Here is a 12,993-nt window from a genome sequence, read left to right on the forward strand (position 1 = left end):
AGACCTGAGGACAGACAACTGCTTCCATTGATCAGCCCGGAGCATTATAACAGGTGCACGCTGCCCCCTGCTGGACCGGAGTGTTCAATGAAGCTGCATAAAAATCAAGTACCTCCACATTTGATCATTACTAATGTTAGCACAGACATGTTCCCAACAGAATGACAAATAATATGTAATAATGTCTCATACAGAAGTTGCATAGGTTGGAATATATAATATGGTTTGTATATAGGCCTATTCCATGTATGTTTTCCATTGAAATAGAAGAAAATACATTTTATACTTATACAGTTTACAAATATATTTTTGTACTATATTGAATTAATACATTAATAAATTAAATATTTAAATAAATGAATACATTGAAGTATTCTATTTTGGCTGCTTTTTAATATTTCTACACACATTATTAGACAAATGCAAATATATTCTTATTGAGAATATTTAGTACATATAGGCCTATTCATTGCATTCATATGTAAATAAGTTTAGTTCTCCATCTATGTTAATACATCAATTTGTAAATATCTGTACATATTAAAATTCCTGGAATTTGTTACCAGATCAGTTTTCTGTTGTAAATCTTCATAAGCTTCTTCATAAGAGGAGGTGAACAACATCAGCCAGGTACAGATCCCACAGAACTCCTGTTGTTGCTGTTAAAAGAAGTCAGTCCTCTTCAAGCATTTATCTTGTGTTATAGTGTTAGTTCAAAGTATACGTTAATGCTTTATTTGTTCTGTGTCCTGTCTGGTAAATCGGCTACAGAAACATTTATATGATGAAAAACATGTATTTCTCATCAGTTTCCACCTTCTCCTATTTGAAGTTAAGTGTGGCAGTAAGAAGGTTGTACCAGAGGAGGGCGCCAAAGAGCTGCACAGCCTGGAAAGTAGCATGAGTCCTTTCCTCCTCTGGGCCACAGAGCAAACTGAACATGTTTATTAACCTAACCCTGTGTTTCATTCATAAATTCCCCATATTACTCCTGTAAAAATGTTGTTATGAACTACTCAACTGGACTCACTACTCTGAGACTCAAAGATTCAAATCTCTTCCAAAGACTCTTTGTAGTTCTGCCTCATTTATTCTGCTGGCTAAGGGCTGTTTGTAGTTTCAACATTTTCATTGTTATGTGAATATGCTAAGAATGACAATAACAGTAATAACAACAGCAACAAAAACAACCACAATAATAATCATATTATTATTATTATCAGTATCATTATTGTTGTTATTATTATTATTTATTTTTTTTTTTTCTCTATTTTACAGTACATGTGTTCGTTTTCAAGAAGAGGAACCTTTGTATTGTCATGTGAACTGGTAGGACTCTTTATTTGTTACACATTCAACAGCAACGTCACCTTTAATCTCCACAATGGCGGATAAAACAGTGCTGGGTAAAGGGTCGTCTTTCATGGACCCTGTTAAAGGGCTTCTTTTGACATATTTTATGCCGGAATCATGCTACGACGAGTTTTTCCTCAATTTCAACTTCCTGGATGGTGAGTGGATGTTTTCAGTTTCAGCCCAGCGACTGTAGAGACGCGGGAGTGTTGAAGCTAACGTCCTGCTGATGGGAAACTATCTGCTTTTATTTTATGGAGATAACTGGATAAGGCTTCCGGTGCATCGTGTCGGTCTGTGTTCTATGAGCGTTAATTCAAATGAGGCTTGACTGAATCTACACACAGAGAAACAGTCAGAACCTGAGAGCATTGAAACTGTCTCCTACAAAATAAAAGCTTCATCAACCTTTTCAGCCTGGAAACGTCAAACTGATTTGAACAGTAGTTGATACGTTAGGCCTGGTTTGTTTGATGCGGTTTTAATAGCTGTCACTCTTTCATACATTAACTACACCCAGCAGATACCTCAGAGAAGCCCGAGGAATAATATTTCCTGGTTCGTCCATACAGTAATACCCTGAAACATCCTGTAATACTGCTACGCCCTTAAATATTTTTGTGTAAGCAAGAAGTCAACTATTTAAAACTGCTGCAGTTCAACAAGTCAAACCGGGATCAGGCCACCACAGAGACAGTTTGTGAAACTAACCACAGACAACACATTAACATGCTTCATGAAAATCAGCCCTTATTCTGAAAAGCCTGTCCTGGATTAACCTAAGAATTCATGACCTGAAACACAAACCTGAGACATCCAGCACTGATCACATTGATCTTCATCCCAGTGAAAAACACGGATCTTAACATAAATTGTTGGTGGCCACACTAATAACATGTTACCATGTAATATGGAGAATAAAATTATACACACTGACAAAGTCACTGCAGTTAACAAAGCAAAAGATCTCAGACTCTCAGATCAGCCTCACTTTGTTGCTTTCTGACCTTTTGGTTTCAATTCCTGCTGGGTGAACTTTCTTCAGATAATTAGTGCTGAAAATGAATGTATAGATACAGATGTACTGAATAAGATGCAACATATTATTAAACAACTCTGACATACCAAACAGGATTTCCACCAGGTCATTTATTTTACAACATATTCATTTTAATTGGCTTTATTATAACTGTAATGCATTTAAAAGCTGGAGTATTGTGCAGATATTTTTGGACTGAAAAGATGTGAGATTTTAATGACACTGTTAAATGCATCCCATGTCAATATGTGACATAAACTTTACATGTACTGCAAACTGACTCTTGTTCACATCACAGCAGTGAAGAGAAGCCCGTAGAGGAATCAGAGTTTCAGTCTGGCCGATTGATTTTAACAGAGGTTCAGAGTCAGACTGAAGCCTCCTGTATGACATAGACACTCTGACTTACTGAAATAAGCTTTGTTTAACTCTTCATGAAACACTTGTCAGGTCTACATTAAGAATGAATATGTTTCCACTTCCGCAGCGTGAGACAACCTGGGTGACGACGGTTTAACTTTTAAACTAGGCAGTTACTTGTGCTAATCTGATTGGCTCATCACTGTGTACTGTGTACATGAAGGGGTTAAAGCTCAGGTGGGCAGGTGAGTCATCAACTATAGTGCTGGTTGTCTGATCTCCAGCTCTACCTGTCCTCATGTTGAGAGTCCTTGAGCAGGACGAGACTGAACCTCTGTCACCACTAGTGACACCGCTGCATGACATCATAGACGTCAAGCTGTATTTTTATATTTCCCTCGGAGTCAGCAGATTCCCCAAAAAGAGCCAAAGCAACAGTGACGAGTGGAACTATTAAAAAACGTCAGAGAGTCACACACATGTTCCTTCATCACCATAACACACACACTGTACTTTATTTAGACTCAGTCACACACACACTGTCCTGCTTCTATATTTCTTCCTGTTTGTTTGTTTAGAAACTACAGTGAGCAGCTGTTTTAGGAAATTACACATGTGTGAGCTTTGTTTAAATAGTCATGTCTTCAGTAGGAGCCAGTGGATCCGAGTGGCACATACAGAGAAGAGAAGTCAGAAAACAATGAGACGACCTAACGTTTCATGTTTTATGATGCTCTCTTGCTTTAGATTCTCTGACTATGACTGCTTTGGTGTGTGTGTGTTTATACAGTATGTTGTGATGTATGACATCCAGCTAACCTGTGTGTTTTTTTTGTTTTTATTTTTTTATTTAATTCCAGTACCATGTCTGAAGATTGTTCTGAGCAAAGGTCTGGGCATCGGCATCATCCTGGGATCAGTGATGGGTAAAACACCTCAGCTCTGCTTCTCCATCACCTCATTTATCTGTAGACTCCAATTCATATTCATTTGAATCAAGCCTAGTCTTTATTGTTAAACAAAAATACCAGTACTAATACTAATACTTGGTTAGTTATGAACTTAATTAGCAGCCAGAGTTGATTTTAGTTTTTGATTTTCATTACATTATCTGAAACCTTGAGTGTTTTTAGAAACCTGCCCTGTTCACTTCGGCCTTCCTCTAACTCTTCCTCCTCCTCCTCCTCCTCCTCGTTCACAGTGAAACTGCCTCAGATCCTGAAGCTGATGGCAGCAAAGAGCGCTGAGGGTCTGAGCTTCAAGTCTGTGCTGCTGGAGCTGCTGGCCATCACAGGAACCATGGCCTACAGCATCGCCAACAAGTTCCCCTTCAGGTGAGGGCCGTCTTCAGATGAACTGTCTGTGTGCATGCAGCTCTCTGACTGTTGTACTGCTGTCACTCTATAATTGTACTGTAAAATGCATGTTAATTTAGACAGAGTTGTTCAGCTTTGGTTTCATATTGTGAGAAAGACACTGAGTAACATGTGCTGACTGTGACCTCAGTGCCTGGGGCGAGGCTCTGTTCCTCATGCTGCAGACTGTCGCCATCGGCTTCCTCATTCAGCACTACGGAGGAAGAACCAGTAGAGGTGAGACTGCATGCGCACTCACACGTCAGTGATGTCAGTATGTGGATACTGAGGAGCTGAAATACAGTACAAATGTGCAAACTCAGCAACACAGATGTTAATAAGACTCATGGTGGGCTGCGTTAACTTAAACCTCCCACAGTGAGGATACGCTTCACTGAAGTCAAGATAACTGGGAAATTAGTGCAGTAAATATATTCTGAATGATAAAGTCGGGGTGATGGCGTCATTAAAAGTTTCTGTATTTACATATTTGATTTTAAAAGCTCGGTCTCTGCAAACCAGACCACGTTAAGTGTTAAACAGCTAACCTGCTAACTGCAGCTGGAGGCAGCAGTCCTTGTTCTGCTCTGCGGCCTCGATGAGTTTGTTGTAGCTCAACATAAAGCAGTTCTCCACCTGAGCAGAACCAGAACCACCATCACCAGCTGCAGTCCAAGACGGTGGAGTTACAGTCTGTCTAGACCTGCTGAGGGGGACAGGAGGCGGGACAGTGACTGAACTTTCACACTTACATACAGCACCTCATAAAAAAAAAATATATATATATATATATATATATATATATATATATATATATATGACTACACTGTCCAAACGAAGATTCCATATGAACTCAGAAAAATGTCAGATCGGTTGTGACACGATTCATAATTCATAAACAGGAGACGGTATTGCGGGTGAAGAGTGGAGGCGAACAGACAAACATCTGAAAGAAGCATCAAAGCAGTGGAAAGATACAAATCACAACTTCCAGTCAGGACTTTCAGAATAAAATCAGAGCAGAAACAGGATGCAGAGATTTGAAATGACAGCCTGTGTGTCCTAACAGAGTTTCCTCTGGCCCAGGTCTCCTGTTCCTGGTTGTGTACTTTGGCCTCCTGGTCCTCGTGCTGTCTCCAGTCACTCCCATGGCTGTGGTTACGTCCATGCAGGCCTCCAACATGCCGGCCATCATCATCGGCAGGGTAGGCAGTGACAGCACAAGACCAACACGTGGATAATAACATGAAGCTTCTGTTTGTCGTATCGTCTATGATGGTAGTGAACTGTAAAAAACTAAAATTGATCTTAGTGATTCACATTGACACACACATGACACAGGAGAGACATGATGGTGATGATGATGATGATGATGATGATGGTGATGATGATGATGATGATGATGATGATGGTGGTGTGTTTTGTTGTCTCAGCTGATCCAGGCAGCCACCAACTACAGTAACGGACACACGGGTCAGCTGTCTGCTATCTCTGTCTTCCTGCTGTTCGCTGGCTCCCTCGCACGCATCTTCACCTCACTACAGGTGAGACGTGTGTGTGTGTGTGTGTGTGTGTGTGTGTGTATATTATGGTACTCAGTGCTCCTCCTTGTATATAATATATATGCATGTGTGTATATAATATGCCCATTCTCATGGACAAGATATCTCTGTGACGCCTTGATGGATCTTCTAATTTGGCAAAAACATTTACTGGGTCTCAACAATGAACTGATTAGATTTGGTGGTCAAAGGTCAACGGTCAAGGTCAGTGTGACCTCAGAAAACACTATCCATTACTCAAGACTTGACAACATTTCACACAAATGGTGGATGTTTTGTGTGACTCTGGATAAACCAGAGTCCATGTAAAAACTGCTCATTTTAACATGGTGCACGCTGAGTGAACGCTGAATCAGCAGCTGCTGTAAAAGACTGGAAATCATCCCACTGATGAGAGGAAGTGAGATTTCTGACAAAACAACCTTCTTCACACAAACAGGCGTCACCTCACTTTCCTCCACCGTCTCTCAAACATGAGCTCACATCTACAGCAGAGAGGAAACAACACAAGAGTTTCCTCCCAATAGATTTCATTCACATGGAGCAAAATAATAAAAGAAGTCAGACTCAACAATTCCACCACGAGCAAGAAGCGAGCGACGGCGGCAAGGAACAACTTCCTGTAACAGGAAGAAACCTTGAGCAGAACCAGGCTCATGGTGGACGGCCGTCTGCCTCGACCGGGGGGGGGTTAGTTTCAGGTCGTACACTGCAGACCAGGTGCGTGCAGGTGATGACGAATGCTCACATGCAGCCCTGTTACCATGGAGATGTGACTCCGTGCTCTCAGGGCTGTGTTGGTGCTCACGGAGCAGAAACTCGTCCTCACCAGAACGAGTTTCTACTCACAGCACCTGTCGGGTGCGCTCGTGTCACGTGCACGCTCCTGGTTTTCATGTACGTGGGTTTCCAGTCACATGACCCCCCCTCCACTAAAGACGTCCTTCATTTGGAGCCAGAGTGTCCGAGGAGCCTGGACAGCCAGCGGTTCTTCTTCTTGGCCTCCATGATGCCTCTCTTCAGAGCCTGGATCTTCTGCTGCTGCTCTTCTTCTCCTCCATCCTCAGGGTTGCTGGTGGTCTGGAGTCTGGTGGTGCAGGTCTCCAGATCCTCATGAGCCCTCTGCAGCTGCAGAGTCAGCTCAGAGACGTCGCTCTGTGTAGGAGCCTTGGTGTTGGCGTGTCGCTCCTTCTCTTGCAGCTGAGCCGTCAGGTCCATGATCTTCCTCTCAGCAGCTGCCAGTCTGCAGTGACACATCTGCTGCTTCAGCTTGAGCGTCCATCAGCCGCTGTTTCAGAAGAGCGTTCTCCTTCATCAGCTCGCTGAATGTGACCTCGCTCACTCTGGCGTCCAGCTGTTTGTGCGGCTCGGCGTCCATTCTTCTTCTCTTCTTAGTTTGTGTGTTTTCCTGTTGTGGCTTCTGTCCACGGCGGCAGAGAAACTACTGACTGGACCGACAGCTGCTTCAAAGATCCATGTCCATCACAGAGTGTGATGTCACAGTCCGTCTCTTCAGAATTCTGATCAAAGGCGCTCTGTGGGAACTTTGAAGAACACTGTTGCTGCGGCAACAAAATAGAATTTAGCCACGTAAAAAATAACAGAAAGGACGAACAATAAAACAATACCAGGATTGATAAAAATGTATCTATTAACTATATATTTGCAGTATTTACAGTATATTGTGTGTGTCTGTCTGTCTGTCTGTCTGTCTGTCTGTCTGTCTTTCTTTCTTTCTTCTGGGAGTATTTTTAATGTCAAGACGTCATTACATACATATGTACTGTATATATATATATATATATGACTGAGTTACATCTGTCAGGATAAGTGTAATAATTATGATATTATTAGACGTGAGCAGCACAGGTTCAGCTTCTGTCCTCTCACTCCACCTGCAGGAAGTCTGAGGAAACACAGTGACACTGAAGTTGCACTTCAGTCTCGGCAGCAGAGCTGGAGCTTATTAACTTGTGTCCACACATGTTACAGAAGTATATTGTCTTGTTGCAGGAAACTGGAGACTCCCTGATGGCCCTCACCTACGTCATATCCTCAGCCTGTAACTGCATCATCACTCTGCAGGTGCTCTACTACTGGAACAGCTCCCCAGATCGCAAGAAGAAGAAGAAGAAGAAGAGAGAGTAGGCAAAGGACGGAGCTAAACTTTTTTTTTTTCCATGTCCATCTTCAGACACTCAAAGAGAGGTGTCTCTAAATCTTGACAGAACAAATTGACACATGAATTGCATGAACAGAGGCACAGGGAATTCTGGGTGATTGAATCTGCTGGATGAACACGTGACTGAAGCAGGGATGTGAAGGTACCGAGCAGATCTGTAGCACTGATTTCTTCCGACATTCCTCTTGATGCAGTTTTCCCTCAGTATATTCCAGCTGTGTTCACACTGATGTGTTCAACGGTTTGTGCAATTATTTTGTTACATCGAGGGAAAAATACTTCTTTGTAAATGTCTTGATCATTGGATGATGTTCTGAATGATTTGTTGTTTGATCAGTTCACATAAACATAATTCCTCATCAGCTCCACGAAGAGTCACATGTACATTTGTACAGGAGGATTTCCCCCTCAACACCAGGTAAAACCCTAAACTGAGAGTAATCACGACAGTCTGGACTCAGACTGAGACTTAGGTTGTGTCTGAAGTCACTCACTCATTCACCATGCAGGGAGTCTTATGTAGACGGTTATATACTGAGTTTATCTGTAAAATGAAACAACCTTTCAGACGATTCTCATCTTCTCTGCACCGTGTTTCTTTCTCCCAGCACAAATGCATCATTTGTACACTTCTTTTCATAATGCATTGTGGGATACTATGAGTCCACTATGTAGGATATAATAATTCTCACTATACTACGGTGGCCCTTAAAGCTCAATACACTGCAATGGAAGAAAACACAAACAGACAAAACAGAAAAACATTCAGAAAACATCTTCATCAGTGGACAGAAGTGTTTCCAGGGGACATTAAAAAGTGACGAACCTGCTGGGACGCCCTTGTTGTTCAGTGCCTTTAACTTTAAAGTCACAGTTTGGCATTGAACAAGTCTAGGTGCATCACTTTATAGTGTCCCCTGGAAACACTTCTGTCCACTGATGAAGATGTTTTCTGAATGTGTTTGTGTTTTGTCTATTTGCATGTGTTGTGAGCTTTCAGGGCCACCGTACTGTACATTCAGACAGCATTACAAAATGACAATCTGACTATATAGTGGACTGTAGCGGGAGTAGAGAGTGATTTCAGACGGTCTTCTACCTCTGCGAGACTGTACTTGGCATAACATGACATGACATGGTGCTCTGAGCTACATGCTAACATTCTAATGCTAAGCAAGTGTAATGTTTAGAGTGATGTATTATTTAAATACAAATTCAGTTAATGCATGTTTCTGTGCCTCCGTGCCAGTGACAACCAGAGCTGGAGGTAATATTTTTTTTCAGGTTGACTGTACGTATCTCAGTAACACCTGGAGGGAATCTGGCACAAATGTTCACTGGGACTCGGACTAGGGTGAACTGATTAGATTTTGGTCAAAGGTCGGGGTCAGTGTGACCTCACAAAACACTTTTTAGCCATAACTCAAGACTTCACACAACAGTTATGACAAAAAAAACCAAATGGTTCATGTTTTCTATGACTGTGGATAAACTCAGTAGTCTGAGTGGAGGAGGCAGAGGACCACCAGGAGGTGATTCTAGTTTTATTATCTTACCACTGGAGAAAAACGTATGAATGATCCACGCTCTGATCTGTTTGGCCTCCAAATACCTTCTGTTCATGGGAAACACAAAGTGAATGAATCCAGACAGTTTATGGAAACACCTTCAACACAGGGCTTCCTCTAACCCCCACCTTCTGTCCTGTAACGCGTCACTCCCTCTTCTATTGTAGCAGAACCTGTCTGTCCTGAAACTACTCTGCCACCCTGTATGTGAATCAAACAAGTACAGAGTATCGCACTAATGCACCTCTGAGACGTCAGCTGACTGCTTCACAACATGTTCCCGGTAGGAATATACATATATGTTGAGCATCTGGCAGGTAGATGTTCTGCTACCTTCCTGATGACTTCTGTCACAGGAGCAGAACAAGCTCCAAGGACCAAACAATGTCCAATCACAGGCCCGACGTCATGGTAACAGTTTCCAAAACACAATTCACCATCCTTATGTGTTGACTTGTACTTTCAGATGTTACATTTTATTTCCTGCATCATGTTGTTGCCGTGGCGCTGAGGGGAGCTCCATGTTGCGCAGCTGCAGCTGGCATCAGAGCGTTTTGTTTAAACAAAGGGACCAAACCACACAGTGTGGGGTTAGCCTCAGTTCACCTGGAATAACACTGATACCGCACTGTCTTCTACTTCTACAGGAAGCTTTAGCTGCTTCACAATAAAAGCATTTCAATGTTTGGCTACTGGAAACTTTGACTGGTACAAACGTAACGTCAGCTCAGACAGTGATGTCACCTGATAGTTGATGGAGATCAGTGTTTGATCTGACTCGATAAATATCTCAGCGTTTATGTGAAACTTCCTAAATCACCAGAAATTAAAGGTACTGATTTTTTTTTCTTCGACCAGATTTTGATTAATTTCTTGCTGAAGTAATGTGTGACAGTTAAAGGATAACCAGCTTAATCATGATTAAATCAATAATGAAGTGTATGAACTGGCTGAGGTGGTGTATGATTATTGGATTGAAGTGTGATCTGGTTAAATGTGAGTGAAATAAAAGTGGTGTGATGGAATATGGAAACAAACGTGTGAGTTTCATTTAGTTATTAATTCATTCATTCATTCACCATACCACTTATCCTATTAGGGTAACAGGGGGCCGCAGCCAATCCCATCTGACACTGGGCAAGGGCGGGGCTAATATTCGGGCTCTTGCAGGAACTACCTGTACCAACAGATGTCTCCATGAGTCATGCAGACCTGTTGTACGAGTACAGACAGTCTGCCTCTGTCCACAGGGCAGAAACATTGTTGGACCTGAAATCACAAGGCCTTAATATGAATGAAATTCCAGTTTGAATATGATACGGATCTTCATGCAGCTGCGTTAAACCGTCCCACCGGGCTGCCTCCCACACAGCAGAGGCAGACCTGAACAGGTCTGGTCAGGTAGGGTCACATTCACCCTCTGTCCAACACAACTGCCCCAGGAAAAGGTGATTTCACACATTTACAGGTCCATATAGTGTAAAGGTAGATGTGCATGTGTAGTGTGATTATAGATCAGGTCTAGGTTCTATATTAATACTGTGAAAGTATCAAAGCCTCAGTCCACAGAGAAATGCACACAGCCTGTTTTCAGAAACTGAGCCTTAAAACCAGCCGTCAGGACTTCTGGAACTTCTCAGCCACGTCCCAAGCCCCGCCCACCTGGACCCACCATCCACCCTCGCAGGATTTGGTTTCTCTTAGTGTTTACCTGAAATCTGTTATATTTTTAATTGGATAAATCAGAAAACAGTCAGCCAATCAGAAGAGAAGAGGCTCAGAGCCTCCTCTCTTCTGATTGGCTGATTTACCTGTTGTTACTAGAGCTCCAGAGAGCAGCCTGAGAGAGGAGATGTAAAACTACACTGAGATGGTTTTTGGTTTTTAAAACCACAAATATATCTTCTTATGGATCAACACTTTAAATAAAACACAGGAGAAGAGGAAAATATGGAGCTTTAAATGCAGATATTCCAAAGTGGATGATCGATACTGACATCAGCTAACATGTAAACCAGGCGTGTAACAACACCATAACCAGCTGCTACAGTTTGTTATTTATCAGGATGACATCATGTCACAGATTATTCCAAGTGAAACGCCATAAAAACACTTTAATAACCGTCTGTGTAACACAGGCACTTGTTTACAGCCTTAGGTGTGTCGTCAGTTACATCACCTGCAGGGTTCAAGGAAGGGACGGGGGGGTCGGCTGCCAGGGATCAACAACAGAATCTCATGAAGAAGAAAGGAAAGGGAAACTGCTTTTAATGAGAGAGGTGGTGTAGGGGGGGGGGGCGGAGGTCTGAATAGCCTCGGCCCGGCTCATATCTGATTGTGGAATAGAGATGGTACAGATAGGTGTGTTTCCGAGGCCCAGTCACCTGCTGCTTCTCGTCTTGGGAGGTCCTTCTCCCTCCATAGCTGCTGATGAGGCCGAGCTGCTCCACTGCTGCTGCTCTGTCCCGACACGCCACCACAAACAAACATATGCTTCACATTAAAGTCAAACACTTCCCACCTACATTCACTGCACAACACTAAGAAAACACACAGAAGTTATCAACTCTTTTTATCTCTGTTCCCAAAGTTCACTCTGTTTGCACTTTATTACAAACACCTCATTAAAACTGAAGCATGTATCCAGAGCTGGTTTCAGGTGAGTGATGGGTTATCTGTCATCAGCCTACAGTCATACAGTAGTTAGTTAAAGTAATGATGAAGATAAATGATCATCTCCACCCTGAGATGAAAAGCAAACTGAGGATGTGCGGAGCCAATCTACAGATCCCAGACCAGGACCAGTCCAGACATTTTGTGATGTTAAAAAAACAAAAAATTCCTTTACTATTTATGTCACAGTGAAGTTAACCTTTTAACTTTTCGATATAAAATGTCACCACTTCATTTTATCCTTATAGACATTTGTTTTATAATGTGTCATAAATGAATTTGTGAGTTATGGCCCAAAATTGTGTTTTGTGCGATCAGAGGGACCTTGACCTTCCATCTCAAGTTCATCCTTGAGACCAAATGAATATCGGTGCCGAATTTGAAGAAGTTCTGTCAAGGCGTTACTGAGATAACAAGATTCACAAGAATGGGACATAATTCGTCCGGCCCTGGCCTTCACCAGAGAACAGCGGAGACATAATAAATATGTTCAAATGTGATCAGGACCTCAATGAGTCAGAGTCAGATACTCCTGCTGCTCAGTACTGAAACTTAAGTGAAGTTTATTTCTAAAGCAAATTTAAACACAGCTTAAAGTGAAAAAACTACTGAATTTCCCCTAGGGGATAAATAAAGTATCTATCTATCTACACGGTATATTAAATATAAAGTAAAGGTGAAAACACAAAGAGAAACACACAAACAATAAACAACCAGGGACAAATACAGAATCATAAACATGACAGATAAAGAACAAACATACAGATAAAGATCAGCGACCAGTTCTGGGACAGGAGCGATTTGTTTGTCAGATCTAAGAGACCCAGAAGCTGAGTACCAGTGAAGAAGGTCTGTGATGTAAGACAGGTCCAGACCATTTAGAGCCTTGAAACCAATTAAC

General features: G+C 42.1%; 2 protein-coding genes across 2 annotated transcripts in view; one reads left to right on the top strand and one right to left on the bottom strand.

The window, feature by feature from the left end:
• mblac1 (metallo-beta-lactamase domain containing 1) overlaps nucleotides 1–118 on the bottom strand; it is a 3,183-nt gene extending 3,065 nt beyond the window's left edge. The window contains exon 1 of the mRNA XM_056368386.1: nucleotides 1–118. This exon is cut by the window's left edge and continues 445 nt beyond it. The gene's annotated coding sequence lies outside the window, so the exon portion shown is untranslated.
• Nucleotides 119–1,350: 1,232 nt separating this feature from the next.
• Nucleotides 1,351–8,219, top strand: mpdu1b (mannose-P-dolichol utilization defect 1b). Its single transcript, XM_056369754.1, has 7 exons — nucleotides 1,351–1,511; nucleotides 3,613–3,678; nucleotides 3,954–4,086; nucleotides 4,259–4,344; nucleotides 5,194–5,312; nucleotides 5,541–5,651; nucleotides 7,683–8,219. The coding sequence occupies exons 1-7, from the start codon at nucleotides 1,385–1,387 to the stop codon at nucleotides 7,815–7,817; spliced, it is 777 nt and encodes a 258-aa protein (XP_056225729.1). The 5' UTR covers nucleotides 1,351–1,384; the 3' UTR covers nucleotides 7,818–8,219.
• The last annotated feature ends 4,774 nt before the right edge of the window (nucleotides 8,220–12,993 follow it).

The sequence above is a fragment of the Seriola aureovittata genome, chromosome 23, assembly GCF_021018895.1.
Source record: "Seriola aureovittata isolate HTS-2021-v1 ecotype China chromosome 23, ASM2101889v1, whole genome shotgun sequence".
In the NCBI taxonomy this organism is placed as follows: domain Eukaryota; kingdom Metazoa; phylum Chordata; class Actinopteri; order Carangiformes; family Carangidae; genus Seriola; species Seriola aureovittata.

Coding starts and splice junctions, on each gene's coding strand:
- mpdu1b (XM_056369754.1), top strand. CDS start 1,385: ATGGCGGATAAAACAGTGCTGGGTAAAGGGTCGTCTTTCATGGACCCT. Junction 1,512..3,612: donor CAATTTCAACTTCCTGGATG/GTGAGTGGATGT, acceptor ATTTAATTCCAG/TACCATGTCTGAAGATTGTT. Junction 5,313..5,540: donor CGGCCATCATCATCGGCAGG/GTAGGCAGTGAC, acceptor TTGTTGTCTCAG/CTGATCCAGGCAGCCACCAA.